The sequence below is a fragment of the Pimephales promelas genome, chromosome 18 (genome assembly GCF_988280905.1).
Source record: "Pimephales promelas chromosome 18, fPimPro1.hap1.1, whole genome shotgun sequence".
Taxonomy (NCBI): Eukaryota; Metazoa; Chordata; class Actinopteri; order Cypriniformes; family Leuciscidae; genus Pimephales; species Pimephales promelas.
In genome coordinates this window covers 27,192,096-27,206,537 of record NC_142786.1, presented here as the reverse complement: position 1 = coordinate 27,206,537, position 14,442 = coordinate 27,192,096, and the positions used below count along the sequence as shown (strand labels likewise).

The following is a 14,442-nucleotide window of genomic DNA, read 5'->3' as shown; positions in this document are numbered from 1 at the left end:
CATCTTTTTAAACGTTATTTCTCCATGAACAAACAAGCATGAGTCACTTTTTCCTTTTGTACCAACATTACAGTCACACAGTTCAATTCACTTTTATTGCTGTTTGTTACAGAGATCATAAACCAAAACAATGTTTACGTTGCTTATCAGAATTCAAGCAGGCTTATTTCTGAAGCTGTAGGTTAAAAAAGTTTTATAGGGTGGGACTGGATCAAGTGAATGACACTGAAAAGAGTATATCAAGATGGATGTAGGTTATTGTGTAAAAATAGACATACAAGTTTGCAAACCTTTCAGAGAGCTGCCACGTCAACGCCTTGCATGATAGGCCAATTTGAACCTAGTAAGGTAATGGGTCAAATTTTTTTTCAACAAGCCTCCAGTTATTAATGCAGAGACAATAGCACATAGCTGTCACTAATAATATTTGAATGCATTCTTCAGACAGGACACTTGTTTGGTATGTGTCCAGTGCATTCTTTTCTGACTCAATGCAAATGACACAGACTTTGGGTTTTAGTTTACTGACAACATGTGCTTGTTGTAAAGAGCCTGTCTGACCTTTGATCCCTGCTGTGCCTTCTTTTTACTGCAGGTCAATGGTGACATTCCTCCGAGGTTAAAGAAGAGTGCCCATGAGGTCATACTGGAGTTCATTCGATCCAGGCCTCCACTGAATCCTGTAAGCATGAAAGCATACAAAATACACTTACTTTTGGTCATTTGTGAGAGTTTCTTTAAAATTAAATGAATCTATTCATACAAATTATACACCTATTACCTCAAACCTTTCAACCATTGCTCCTTTGTGTGTTTGGATGTGCTTTTAGGCTTCTGCTCGTAAGCTTAAGCCTCATCCTCAAATACCTCCAAGTCTTCATGAACGCATCCTGGAAGAGATCAAGTCGGAGAGAAAGCTGAGACCTGTCTCACCTGACATGCTCCGTAGAAGTCGACTCGGTTAGTGCACTTTTTCACATCATTTAAGCATATGACTAAAAACATAAGCTGGACTACATATACTAATAAAAAACACTGGCATTTTTAATTCTGACATTACATACACTACCAGTCAAACATCTGGGGACATCTACTCTTTCTTTCTTTTTTTCTAATTTTATAAAAATAATAAAGCTATCAGAACTATGAAATAACAAAAATAGAACTACGGGATTTATTAGTGACCAAAATATTACTTTTCCATCACTAACTAGTTCAACTTGTCCATAAAAAAAGAAAACATTACACATAATTAAGTTATAAACAACTGTTAATAATAATCATTAGATGATGATAATATACGTATGTATGTAGGTGTGTATTTAAAAAAAATTAATAATAATAATTACTGTGTGTGTGTATATGTATATATAATTATTTTTTTATTATTATTCAACAAGCACAGTTTCTAAAGATTGAAGCATAATCAAAAGGTTTTTAAGATCATTTTAATCAAGTGTGTCCACATTTTTGGCTGCTAGTGTTCATCATTTACCAGTGCACCATTTCTCCATGTTTATCGTTCTGTGCACAAATATTTTTCCAAATACATTCTGTTCATATTCTATATAAATTATTGATTTTACTTAGCATTGTATTTACATTAAAACCATGCTTCATGCTGTTAACCTAAATATCAACTATTTCAGTCATGTGGAGGGAGGTGAGTACTGTATGTGTCATGACAGACAGCAGTACAGATGTGTGACAGTGTGTCATTCTCATGCATGGCTGCTTGTGTTATACTGAACCATTGCAGTTTTCAATTGCCTCTAACAGTGTCTGTAGTAAAGCCCTGTGTCTCTAACTCTTGTGCTGCACATTTAATTTACAGCTGTAAATCTCTAATATTGCACCTTGGATTGATACTGTAGGTTTTTTAAATGTATTTATTCACCTTGTTACAAAACATTAGATTCATGTAACATTCTGTACATCAGCTCCATTGATATTTAAAAGGTTATAGAGAGGGTACGTAATCCTAATAGTGTATTTGCCCTGAGATTTGCTCTGTAGAATTCAGTAGGGTTGAATGTGTTGAATGTGTGCATACATAAAAGCCTTTAGGCTATTTTGTGTGGATGATTGTACAGTTACATAAGCACAAATCTGCCAATCATTATATCAGACTGATCCATGGATAAATGTCTTAAGTCGCTTAAGTTGCATGCCATAGGCGTATTTTCAGATTGTGTGGTGAAAAGAGTATTGTTTTCCCCATTTGCCTAAAGAGACAAATTTTAGAGTCTACACAGTCTATAAACCTTTAAAACTTAAAGGAGATTATTATAATAATATTTACTGTATGTTTTTTGAATAGTTGGACTGTACTATTTTCTCACATTTTAAATTTAAGGTTAAATAGTGGTTGCCTGGTGCAAAACTGCGATAAAGAAATCTTAAAAACACTTAAATAGTTTTATAAAGTTGATTATGCCACTGGTTGTGTGAATGTGCTGTCCATTTTATGTTGTCAGAAAACTTCATCAGTCCTCAGTTTCGTAATGTGAATCATAGCTTTGTCAGTATTACTTGCATAGTGGTTGTCTGGTATAAAATTGTACAAAAATAACATGGGTTCTTTCTTGATCCCAAAAGAAATGACATGTTATTTGACTGCTCAGCTGTAGAATTTTGTTCCTGTTTATTAACAGATTTACTGAACAGCATCCTTTGTATCTGACATTGAATGCATTTACATTTAATACCTTGTTTTAACCCATGGCTTTATTTATCTTCTCCTCCCTCTCTTTTCATCCATAACCTCTGCCTCTCTCTCACAGTAATGCGCCCACTTAGCATGTCTGTCAGTTTTGACTCATCAGGTAAAGACTTCACTGTGGCTTTACCGCTGTTAGCTCACTGACCCTGCTTCTGTGGTTGTGCCTGACCTCCTCGGTCACCCCTACCCTTATGTCACGCTCCTCTGCTGGTGGGGTCGTGGCATTGATCCTGATAGTCCTCAGAGGAGGAAGAGGACAAGGCAGTGCCTTCAGTCTAAAGGAAATACTTCTGACATTATCAAGATTGATAGAGGTCTTATTAGACCAGGATCGCATTCTGGAAAGGCTGGAATACACTACACAGCTTTTGCCCCTATTTGCAGTCTGGACAAGTTGGTAGTTCAGTCTGCAGATTTTGGTCTGCAGCTTTTAATGTTTTGAGATTATTTTAGAACACATTGTTTTCATGTGTCATGCATTTCCTAGCAATAAGACACGTTTCTGTGCAAGTTTGTTGTGTTCGGAATGACTTGAAAGTCTGGTAGTGTGTCATTTACACGGTGACGCGACAAAGCGGCCATTGCAAATCCATTTGTTTTTCTTGTCAGAAGTAGCTTGAGCGCTTGAAACACTGCAGAAATTGGGGTATCAGTTTACTGTTGGTAATTTGTCGCGTCATGCATCCAGTGTAGACAGCATCACTGATTATAATGGTTTTTATGTGCTTTTGTCACGTCGTTTCGTATGGTTCTTGTAAGTGTGAATTAATTTAATGTAATTCAAGACAAATTTCAGACTTTGTCTGACAATAAAGTTATATATCGTATATATGGTGTAGACAAAGTGTTAGTGTATGATGCACAGAGTTTCTCTAACCATTCACAAGTGCATGATGCCTCGTGTTTTAAAATCTGTTCAGATTTTTAAAAGTCATGTGGTGTATTCCAGTTTCAGGAATATCAGTTATTACATTTTTAGCTGACCAAGTAAGACAGATTCAAACAAATAAAACCTAGATATAGAGAATAAATCTAGGTTTGTATAAGCTTCTCTTTCAGCAATGATTTATAGTATTTGCTTATCAGTCAATAGAGAGTAACTCTAATGTCCTGATTCTTATTGTAATTCTTAATAACCAGATGATATTCTTATATTTGAATAGACTTTAGTTATGCAAATATATATCATATTTAATTTGACGCCAGTGAAAATGAGGCATACATGGGTATATATATCATTTAATTATTAATTTATGGTGGTATCATGTTTTTTTCCATCCACAAATGTTATGCACAAGGAGATTCTCCCTAGAAACTGAAAAACAAATACATTTTTAGTTAAAACAATGGAATAAAATGATTTGTTAAATATATTTTGACTAGTTGCGTTATTTTATTGATAGCTCAAGTTAATAAGTATGATACAAATATATTCATTTTGACAGACCTACTGTAAAAGTATATGTTATCCACTTCCCCTTAGGAGTTTCAAGACACCGTTTTGATATAAAAACCTTGATATAAGAAAGATCATGCTACGTATGTTTCCATCCAAAGTTGCAAATTAAACTTTGAAGAATTAAAAACTTTCGTATAAAACAAACACTGTCGTGTTATCTTGCATTCAGAGGGAAAATCATTTTGCATTATACAGAATCATTTTGATGACACTTGGGGTTAGGCATTTCAGAATATTGACAAAATTTTAGATGGTGTGCGATGAGTTTGGTCCGCAGGTTAGTTCAGTTATCCAATCGCATGATCTGTTGAGGCAGACGCGTGATTTTTTTTTTTCTTTTTTTCTTTTTATGCATCCTGGAATTTTCAGTAAATGTGTTTCATCATAGTTTATGCAAATGTTTTGTTGCAGAATAACTGAGTTCATCTCAACTGAGCACGCTTTTTTTAAGCGTATTTTAAGATTTTATGTGCATCTTGTCATTTTCGTTCAGTTTTTTTAAATGCCATTTCCCAACATTTACATAAAAATATGTGGATGGAAACAAAGCTGACTGCATTTTTCAGCGGCATATTTCATTCCCAATGAGAGTTGGCAATTTCTGACAACATTAGTGACCGCAAGCTCAGCTTTTACGAAAATGGAAGCAATGCGGAGTTAATCATTGTCGGTGTTTAATCTATAAAGCCCACTGCATTTCCTTCTCTTGGTAGCCTTGTTTTTATTTGTGTTACATTTATATACACTATTAGGCTAATAGTTAATCTAAAAGCGTTTTTTCCTAGCCTCCAATATGGCTGTTTGCACTGGACTTTCCTGTATAATTCCTCCCTCTGTTAGCACACACTTTCTTCCACCTCCATATCCCACTAATCCTATGTCATGTATGGCTGCTGCTTCTCTGTAGATGCACTGTGTTTGTGCTTTATTGTGCTGATGTCACAGTCACACGTTAGCCCCCAAGCTGCTGATTGGTTAACCTAAGTGTGGTTTACACTCATATATTAACTTACTGTGTGAAAGTCAGCTAGAAAGACCTGTTTTGTGCTGTTGGGATCATATTGAAAAATATGTTCCTTTTTAGGCGCAGGCAAAAGTATGAGCACCCCACAGGACTTGTTCCGAAGCTCAGGTAAAGTATTCCTGATGCAAGCATGACTGTCACATCACCTCTGAGCCCAGTGATAGAAATGCCTGGCTTCTGAGAGCTTGTGTATGAATCAAACGCAGATCTCACAGAATTCATTTCTGAATGAGGATTAGTCTAGTTTAAGAGGGGGGTTATGTAACTCTGAGTCCGCAGGCATCAATATTTAATATGCTGCAGTTTATTTTTATACTCTGTCCATCTAAAAATGTTTTTGCTGTTCTAGAAATACCTAACTTGAGGCTTAAATGACGAGGAACTTTGACAGATGGATTTCAGATATATTTGTTTTCTTAATATAGAAGTTTTCAGTATCTTAGCTGTAGTATAATGGTCTTTATTATATTCAATTATTTGATTATATGCTTTTTGTTGTGTGAGAGTCCCATACATTGTATGTAATGAGACCATTGTCTCATTACATTAAATTACATTACATGATAATTGTCAGCATGAGACCAATCTAGTGTTTGGTGTCAGAGATTTCCATTTCCATTCAAAGGTTTATTTATTATTATTCTTTTAAGAAGAAATTAATACTTTTCTTCAGAAAGGCTGCTTTATATATATATATATATATATATTCAAATATAAATTTTATTTTTAAATTGTAATATTTCACAATATCCCTCCTTTACTGTATCAAATAAATGCAAACTTGGTGAGCATAAGTGACTTCTTTTAAAAACATTATCAAAATCTCAACGACCCCAAATATTAAACCATATTGTTTTTAAACCTCATCAATCCGTAGAAGACAACTAGGTCACAGAGTTGACATTGTGGCTATTGACTTGATTTTGTGAATTACACTATTTTAATTTGCTATGTATGAACATCAGTGCTATGGACATCAATGCTATTGCTATGTAATTTCATCACTATATTCTATTGTGCATAACCTTTCACCCTGATACCACCTAGGCCGTTATTTACTGAGTGCAAAAAAATATATATATAATTCAACAAACTACATTAGATAAATGATTTGAAATCCAAATAAAATTAATTCTTTTTACCTCTAAATTGGCATTTTGGACCATTTTGTGTCTGTATGCACTAATTTTCTCTTATAGAGAAATTTGTGGCATTCGCTATGTAGTGAGTGAACCGCTTTTTTCACAGTATATCCATGAACGTGTAAATACAGTAACTCATGCGCCTTATGAGTTCAGCAACACAGCAAGATGCCATGATGGACAACATTTCCAGTTTTCCTTTCTGGAAACTTCCCAGTTTCTTAGCATCAGTTTCTGATTCTTAAGACATGGCTACCAGATGTAATCTCAATGCGAACAATTTCAATGTGAACTGTTAGTGCTCAAGATCAGTTGGGTGCAGTGTAAACAAAGTATACTTTTTCCTAATGTGCAAGCCATTGCTGTTCTGATTGGTACCTGATTATGTCCGTAATGCCCATCCACACAGACATCCATGACGGACCCCAAAAGTTGGCCGTCAGCACACTGTCCCTGGCCAATGGCACGACGCCGACTCGGAGCCCTGTAAACGGTGTAGCCGGAGGACAGCCGCTGTCCCAGAGGAAGAGGTTGCTCAAAGCGCCTACGCTGGCTGAGCTCGACAGCTCAGACTCTGATGTGAGTGTGTTTTATATTTTCTATATTGCAGTAACCCTGCCAAAATGTTGAACCAGACTTCTTGGTGAATCCTGTGGGAGTCAATTGTATTAGCCTCTTTTTCTTACTCCAGGAGGACCAAAACACTCGAAAATCCGACAGCAGCTCCAGCATATCCACCTCGCTGGTTGAGGACACATCTCCAGAGTCCGTCGTGGGCAAAAAGAGTAAGAACCATACTGAAATATGCAGAACTTTTGTATTTGCAGTCACACAAATACATGTCATTGACTCTTTTTGCACTCTGTTTTGTCTTTTTCCCAGTTCCTCCAAAGTTCCTTCCCATATCTTCCACTCCTCAACCTGACAAACGCTTCGCTCCGCAGAGGAGGCACTCCATAGAGAAGGAAGCTCCCACCAGCGAACGGTCTTTCCTGCCTCCGTCTCGCCAGAACTCCAAATCTCTGGTAACTGCAACACAACCTTTCCTTAGCTCCATGTTTTTGACATGTTTCTGCCTGCAAAGTTTTAGGACAGTAAATGAGAATAACTTGGTGTAGAGCAGTCAGTTGGCTGCAGGCTGTGGGCACACTTAAAGGAGTAGCAAAAACTTTTGCTGGTAATTTACTCACCCCATCATGTCACCAAGGTGTCCATGTCATTCTTTCTTCAGTAGAAAAGAAATTAAGGTTTTTGATGAAAAAATTCCAGGATTTTTACCATATAATGGAGTGGGCACCAAACGGTTCAAGGTCCAAATGAGAGTTTCCACAGATTATGAGCGAAAGACACTTAATGACAGTTGTCGTAAACATGCATAAACCCTACTTCATATTCAAGACAGATGTCATGTCATGGTTATGAAGGTGCCATGTCAGTCACAATATTACTTTTTTTTATTCTATTTTTGATCAAATGTAAGTCTAAAATAAAAAAGTACCCTAAACATTGAAAGTTAGTGCATCATATAATCTATCCGCCTTGATAGATTTACTACATGCAGCTTAATAAATGAAAAATGACTGCTTCAGATTTAGTCATGCTGACTGTGTTAGGTCCTGTCTAAAATCACTGTAAGTGATCAGTGCTGATTGCGAAACTTCTGAGGTCTTTGAACCGTTGTAAATTTGACAGTCACAGACCTTTTACATGAAAATGATTATTTTAGATAGTAAGTGATACTGTAGTTTTATTGCAGTATACTAGATAGAGAGCTGTAACTGCTCTACTTTCCTTTCCTGCCTTACACTGAAGCTGTCTTCGGACAACAAGGTAAAGCATACATCTTCCACATTCTCATGTCCACAGATTTGGAGGAGTCATTTCATCACTATTTCATCTGCAGTGAAATCACTTTATAGTCTTTCAGCTGGGCTGTTGCTTCAAGTGTGTGTGTTGAAGAGTGTTGCATGGCCAGTAAGGGAAACTGCAGAAGGAAATGGGCAGAGTGTAAAATCACTTCAGTTACCCGTCATCAAGATGATTTTATGATCATAATGGAAGACAAAATTGGTCAATGAGCTTCCTCCTTTTTGAATAATGCTTAAAATGCTATAAGTTATGTGCATCATTCAAAGAGTGTTAGATTTTGATAAGTTATAATTAAGATTTAAATAAAAAGGGATAATATAGTGATAGCCAGCAATATTTGCAAAGTAATAATTATTATATTACATTCTATTTTGTGCTGTCAAATCGATTAGTCACATCTAACATAAAAGTTTGTTTACATAATGTGTGTGTATATATTATATATATACATATACACATACACACACACACATGTATTTCTCTGTCTATACTGTATATACACAAACACTCATATGCATGTGCACACATACACACACACATATATATATATATTATATAAACAAACTTTTATGTTAGATGCGATATTAATCACAATTAATCGATTTGACAGCACTAATTTTATATTATATTTATAATATAATATTATTTTATTATAATATAATTAATATATTATAATTAATAATATATATAATAATATTATATATTATTAATATAATATATTAATTATAATAATATGTATAATTAATATAATTAATATAAGTCATAAATAATATATTATATTATGTTATATGCCTGATGCTTTTAAAATAGGTTTGTCTTTGCTCTCTTTCTTATACTGGATTAGTGTTTCTTAGACTTTCTGCCCATTTAAAATATACTTTCATTTACATTTATGTAATTTACTTGTTTTAAAACATTTAGGGAGTATCAGGGACATTTTTGTACATGAAATTATACTCAAGTCAGTTTTCAACAAATATTAAATAATAGTCATGTTGTTTTCTTTGGTCAGGCTCACGCATTAGGCAGCGGTCGTGTGGTACGTCCTATTAAACTACATGTTGATGATACTACACTAACACTGGGAGACAAGGGGCATAAAAGCCAATATGAGTTTGTAGTGATGATTTGTCTTGTCGAGTGGTAGTTAAGGTGATTGAATGTGAGTATTAGAGATGTCTATTGGCTTTTATGTGTACTTAAATCAGTGTTCCTTATTAAATTGGGTAAGGACTAGTCCTGGGGCGCCGTTCATTTTATTTATTTATTTTTTTAAGATTTCCACTCACCTTTATATGCAAATTTTCCATACAAGGCTTGACCTAGAGGTGAATCATGCAAAGCAACATGAACGTGTTCATGTTTAACATTCCTTTAATATTGCTTTCCTGCCATCTCCATTGTGTTGTGGGTTTTGTTTTGTGTCGTGTTTGGCAGAGGGTGAAATACTGCAGAGTCATGGACTAGCATGTAATAGTTTTTCCATCCCTAATTCTTGGGTGTGACAGCATGGCATGTTTAAATATGCAACATATCCTTCGGCATGTTTGTGAAAGTGATGTGTTTGTTTCAGGAGGAGTTCTGCTACCCTGTCGAGTGCCTGACTTTGACCGTCGAGGAGGTGATGCATATCAGACAGGTTCTTGTCAAAGCAGAGCTGGAGAAGTTCCAACAGTATAAAGAGGTTTATAATGCGCTGAAGAAAGGAAAGGTACACTTTCTCTACTCTTGTACATTCACTGCTCACTATAAATGTACAGCCTAAGCTTTATTGGAGCACACATCCTGCTCACTACAGTAAGTGTTTAATTGTGCAATTTATTCCGTTAGCTTTGCTTCTCGTGTCGGACGAAGAAGTTCTCGCTCTTCACCTGGGCCTACACCTGCCAGTTCTGTAAGAGGTGGGTGGAGCTTTTCATTCAGAAATTGAAATAATGAAAACACATTAGCGATGTGCAGTGAAATCATATTTCTTCTCCTTTTACTCTCACAGGCCTGTTTGTTCACAGTGTTGTAAGAAGGTAAATGTAACATCTTTAAGCTACTTTTCCGTTTATATATATTTAAATATTTAAAGAGGACCTATTATGGTTTTTGCACATTTTCAACTTTCTTTAGTGTGTAATGTTAATGTTTGAGCATGAAAAATATCTGCAAAGTTACAATGTCCACTCCAATGGGAGTTATTCTCTATATCAGTGTGCGCTGTTTGTTTCTGAACTCTGTGAAACACCTCCATTGTAGTCTTGAGTTTTCTCAAGACCCGGGAATGAACATTCCTCATTTAAAATATTCATTTTTCCAAGCCATACGCAAAAAAAAGGGTGTCAAAACCAAAACTCGCAGATAGGAACATGCCGAAGCGGTTGACCAATCACTCACAACACACTGACCAATCAGAAAACAGCTTCATAGAGACAGGAACTGTTTAATAATATTAATACAATGATATTTTACATTATTGCAGCACCTCTCTTCTGAACATTACTCAAAAGAGAGGTGCTGCAAGAATGTAAAATATGTGAAAAATTATGTGTATTTTTGAACAGTCAAGCATAAAAATTCAAGTCTTAAAAAACAAAATCTTAGGTCATCTTTAATGTTTTTAAAATAAGTCTCTTATATTCAAAAAGGCTGCATTTATTTGATCAAAATACAGTAAAAATAGTAATATTGTGCAATATTATTATAATCCAAAATAATATAACTGTTTAACTGTAAAATGCAATTTATTCTTGTGATGGCAAAGCTGAATTTTCCGCAGCCTTTACTCTTGTTTTCTGTCACATGATCCTTTGGAAATAAATTATCACTGATTATTATCAGTTACTTGGAAACGGTGATGCATTTTGTTGCATATTCTTTGATAAATAGAAAAGGACATTATTTATTGTAACTATAATACATATTTTGTAACATTATCAATATTTTACTGTCACTTTTGGTCAATTTGTTGCATCCTTGCTAAATAAAGGTATTAACGGTATTAGTCTGACTGATGGTTGTGTGCATTTTTCAATTTGCTAATGACCTCATATCCTCTCATCTCAGATGAAGTTGCCCTCCAAGCCCCATGCCAGCCTACCCATCTCCTCTCTGGGCCCCAGCATTCTGCCCAAAAAGGAGTCTGGAGCATCAGCCCCGGCAGAGAAGACCTCCTCCGCATCCAGCCTCAAGCGCCACAGCTTTCAGCGTTCCATGTCCAGGTGAGCTTCAGAAATCATGAGTATCATCTGTACCACAGTTAGGACTTCCACTAAGAGTGTTTCTTGTCACGATCCCTCTCAGATCATCAAAGCACGGCGAGCGCTCGTCCTCCAAAGACGAGCTGGAGCTTCCCGAGCAGTTCACAGAAGACTGGAGCACCATGGAGGTCTGCGTGGACTGCAAGAAGTTCATCAACGACATCATCAGCAACAGCAGGCGTAACCAGACCACCAAACGTGCCCGTCTGCACCGCAGGACCCATTCAGTCTACATGTCCAACACCAATTCTTCCCACTTCAAACCTTCAGAACGGACTATCAAAGAGGTTTAGGATCCCAAGTGGTCGGAACTTTCACGGTGTGGTCCTCCTTCCTATAAAAACGTTCCTGTTTATACTGTTCTCGCCTGTTGTGAACGTGCCAGACAGAAATAAGCTTGCTATGTGAAAGGTGTACGGCCACTCTTATTAGCTTTGTAACGTACCTTCGATACCTCTTCTTTTCCATTTAAAAAGTGCCAGAGGTGAAGGAATAAAGCCGTCCCTCTTCCAGCATGAGTCCTTAAAAGCACCAGCCTTCTCAGGAAATGGTTTGATTCTGCTATTGGAGCTTTGGAATGTAGTTTAACACACTTTAAACCAGCTTTCCTCAAAAACAGATGAATCTGAATTAACACGGAATGAAATGAAAATGACAGTGTGAAAAAGAAAACGCAAGGCTGCTTTGATTACTGAAAGAACCAAGGCCTGAATGTACATTTTTCAATATAGTAAAGAAAAGCGGTTCAATTGTATGTAAATAGAGATGTAAATAGGCATCCAAAAGGACTAATTTTCCCCTTTTAGGAAGAACTAGTCTGACTGTTGATGAACTCAAAATCAAGTCTTACCAAATGTTTTTCTTATTGAACGTTAAAATCGCTGCTGTAACAGTGACACGGTCCAAATGAATGGCGTTTTAGATAATTACAGAGAGTACTTGCAGATATATATTTTTCCTCTGATGGCTGTGTTTTTGAGCTTTTAGTAAAAGACGAGGGCAAAGATGTGTTTTTTTTAGAGCGGATGCTAAAAGCTGTAGTGTTTCTTAATGGAGCGATCGGCTGTGCCAAACAAATCTCCACAATCTAAGCAATATGTGTCTTGGACCTGATGTACATAGTCAGTAACATTTACCGGAGATAGTGACGGCCCGAAGGGGGAAACCATCGCTCTCTTTTAAATAGGAAGTGACTTTTGTAGGATATGTTGTTTATGTACATATGCTGTATATCTCATCTGATCCACTGATCTGTTAAAATAGGCTCTATTGTTCTAAAGTTATATGATTTATATTATTAATAATGATTTTTATTTTGAAGTGTCAAATTTTGCTTATCTTTTCATGTTCATTTTGAACCTTCACTCAACTTCTAAATATATTTTGTAATATTTCAACCATGTTTATTTTGATGTCTTAAAACTTTGTAAATTATGTTATGTAATATTATTAATTACTCATTTTGTGCAATGAAAGACCCTGGGAGTCTTTAACATCTCGTAATATGAAGGTACTTCAGTCATGTCAGGGTTTTTGGAAAGATTTGTTCAGTTTTTCCTTACTTTATAAAACACGTACACACTTATACACATGCACTTGTTCTTCTGTTTTGTGCAAAACTGACTGTACTGCCTTCCTCTAAGCTAAAGAATGATTGGTATGCATGATGAAATCTATGATTTTTTTTTAGACTAAGAAACAGAATTGCCAATAAATAAAGCATTTGAAAATTGAACATTTGAAATTGCATTTGATGTATTATAACATTCATCATCAGACTGGATATGTCAAGGAATAATAGTCTTATGAGAGATACCATCATAGGATATATTATAACCAAAATCACATACCTCTGTGTAACCCTAATAAAGAAAAATAATATAATCAGTGAGGATGTATTTATGATGCTGGCAGTTTAAATTAGATCAGTTAAATATGACGTGTACTTAAACTTTTCCGCACATTATTACCTGAATATTGATGTTTCATTTTTTCTTCTTCTGGTTTTGACATTTGACTATCCAAATAGCTGTGGATGCACGACATGAACTAGTAGGGGAGAGACAGAATTGAAATTCTCCACTAGAGGGCAGAAAAACATCACTTTTAACAGCTGACTTCTGGCATGTTTTCCATTTCTTAAAGAGATAGTTCACCCCGAAAAATGTTGTTATAATTTACTCATTCTTAAGTTGTTCCAAACCTGTGTAAGTTCATTTGAGTAACTGTATAGTAAAATCTAGCTGTCTCAATACTTTTGGGCTTATAAGGAGCTATACAGTCAACTTCTTAAGACTTAGTGTTCATTAAGCCTGTGTTCATTCAACAGTGTTCATTAAGCCTGAATAGGCCGAATTAAGGCTGCCGACTCATTTACAAACAAACAAATTCCCACTGAGTTTCAGCTGAAAGAGAGTAAACTGAGATGACAGTAGCAAAACAAGCCTGTCTGGGGGTCTCATTGGTTGTTACCACGACAACAGTTGTCAAGGGCTGTGTAAGCTTGAGGTGTGCACTTTCGGGGTAAAGCGCGAGACCAGCTGCGCTTCCGGTTACGCTCACCCTCCTGCAGTCAGACCCCTTTATTATGCTCAGTGTGTAGTTGTGTGCCGTAAATAACAAAGTGCAGTGAAAACTAAGCTGAATCGATCGGTTTTTTAGGAATGAATAGACTAAATCCGTCAACATTTCTTCCATTCACTTGTTCAAACAGATATTTCTTATAATTTCATCAAAGGTAAGGTCAAGCAGACAGCTTCCAAGCAGAATTACATCTTGATTTAATCTCTATCCATTGGTCCTTTGTGTCTTCAAAGATGTCAGGGCTCTTCAATTCCTCATCTTTTATTTAATAATCGAGTTTCCATAGAAGAGAACCTTTTCCAACTTTTTAATGCCGCAAACACAAATCATTACTAACACCCAACACTTCCTGTTCTTTCAAAAGTCTTTCATTCAAAGCTATTTTGACACAAAGGGGA

The 14,442-nt window shown here is 35.9% G+C and overlaps 1 protein-coding gene across 10 annotated transcripts in view; it reads left to right on the top strand.

Moving 5' to 3' along the window:
- spire1a (spire-type actin nucleation factor 1a) overlaps positions 1–13,196 on the top strand; it is a 40,885-nt gene extending 27,689 nt beyond the window's left edge. The window contains exons 7-20 of one of the 10 annotated variants that reach the window (XM_039680811.2): positions 596–682; positions 831–960; positions 2,784–2,825; positions 5,266–5,313; positions 6,757–6,926; positions 7,039–7,132; positions 7,230–7,372; positions 8,160–8,177; positions 9,229–9,255; positions 9,790–9,927; positions 10,047–10,117; positions 10,210–10,237; positions 11,268–11,422; positions 11,505–13,196. In XM_039680811.2, the coding sequence (XP_039536745.2) occupies positions 596–682; positions 831–960; positions 2,784–2,825; positions 5,266–5,313; positions 6,757–6,926; positions 7,039–7,132; positions 7,230–7,372; positions 8,160–8,177; positions 9,229–9,255; positions 9,790–9,927; positions 10,047–10,117; positions 10,210–10,237; positions 11,268–11,422; positions 11,505–11,754 (1,401 nt within the window). In that variant the 3' untranslated portion in view covers positions 11,755–13,196. The remainder of the gene's footprint in view (positions 1–595; positions 683–830; positions 961–2,783; positions 2,826–5,265; positions 5,314–6,756; positions 6,927–7,038; positions 7,133–7,229; positions 7,373–8,159; positions 8,178–9,228; positions 9,256–9,789; positions 9,928–10,046; positions 10,118–10,209; positions 10,238–11,267; positions 11,423–11,504) is intronic. The other 9 variants (XM_039680812.2, XM_039680813.2, XM_039680814.2 and 6 more) reach the window with 9 other exon arrangements.
- The last annotated feature ends 1,246 nt before the right edge of the window (positions 13,197–14,442 follow it).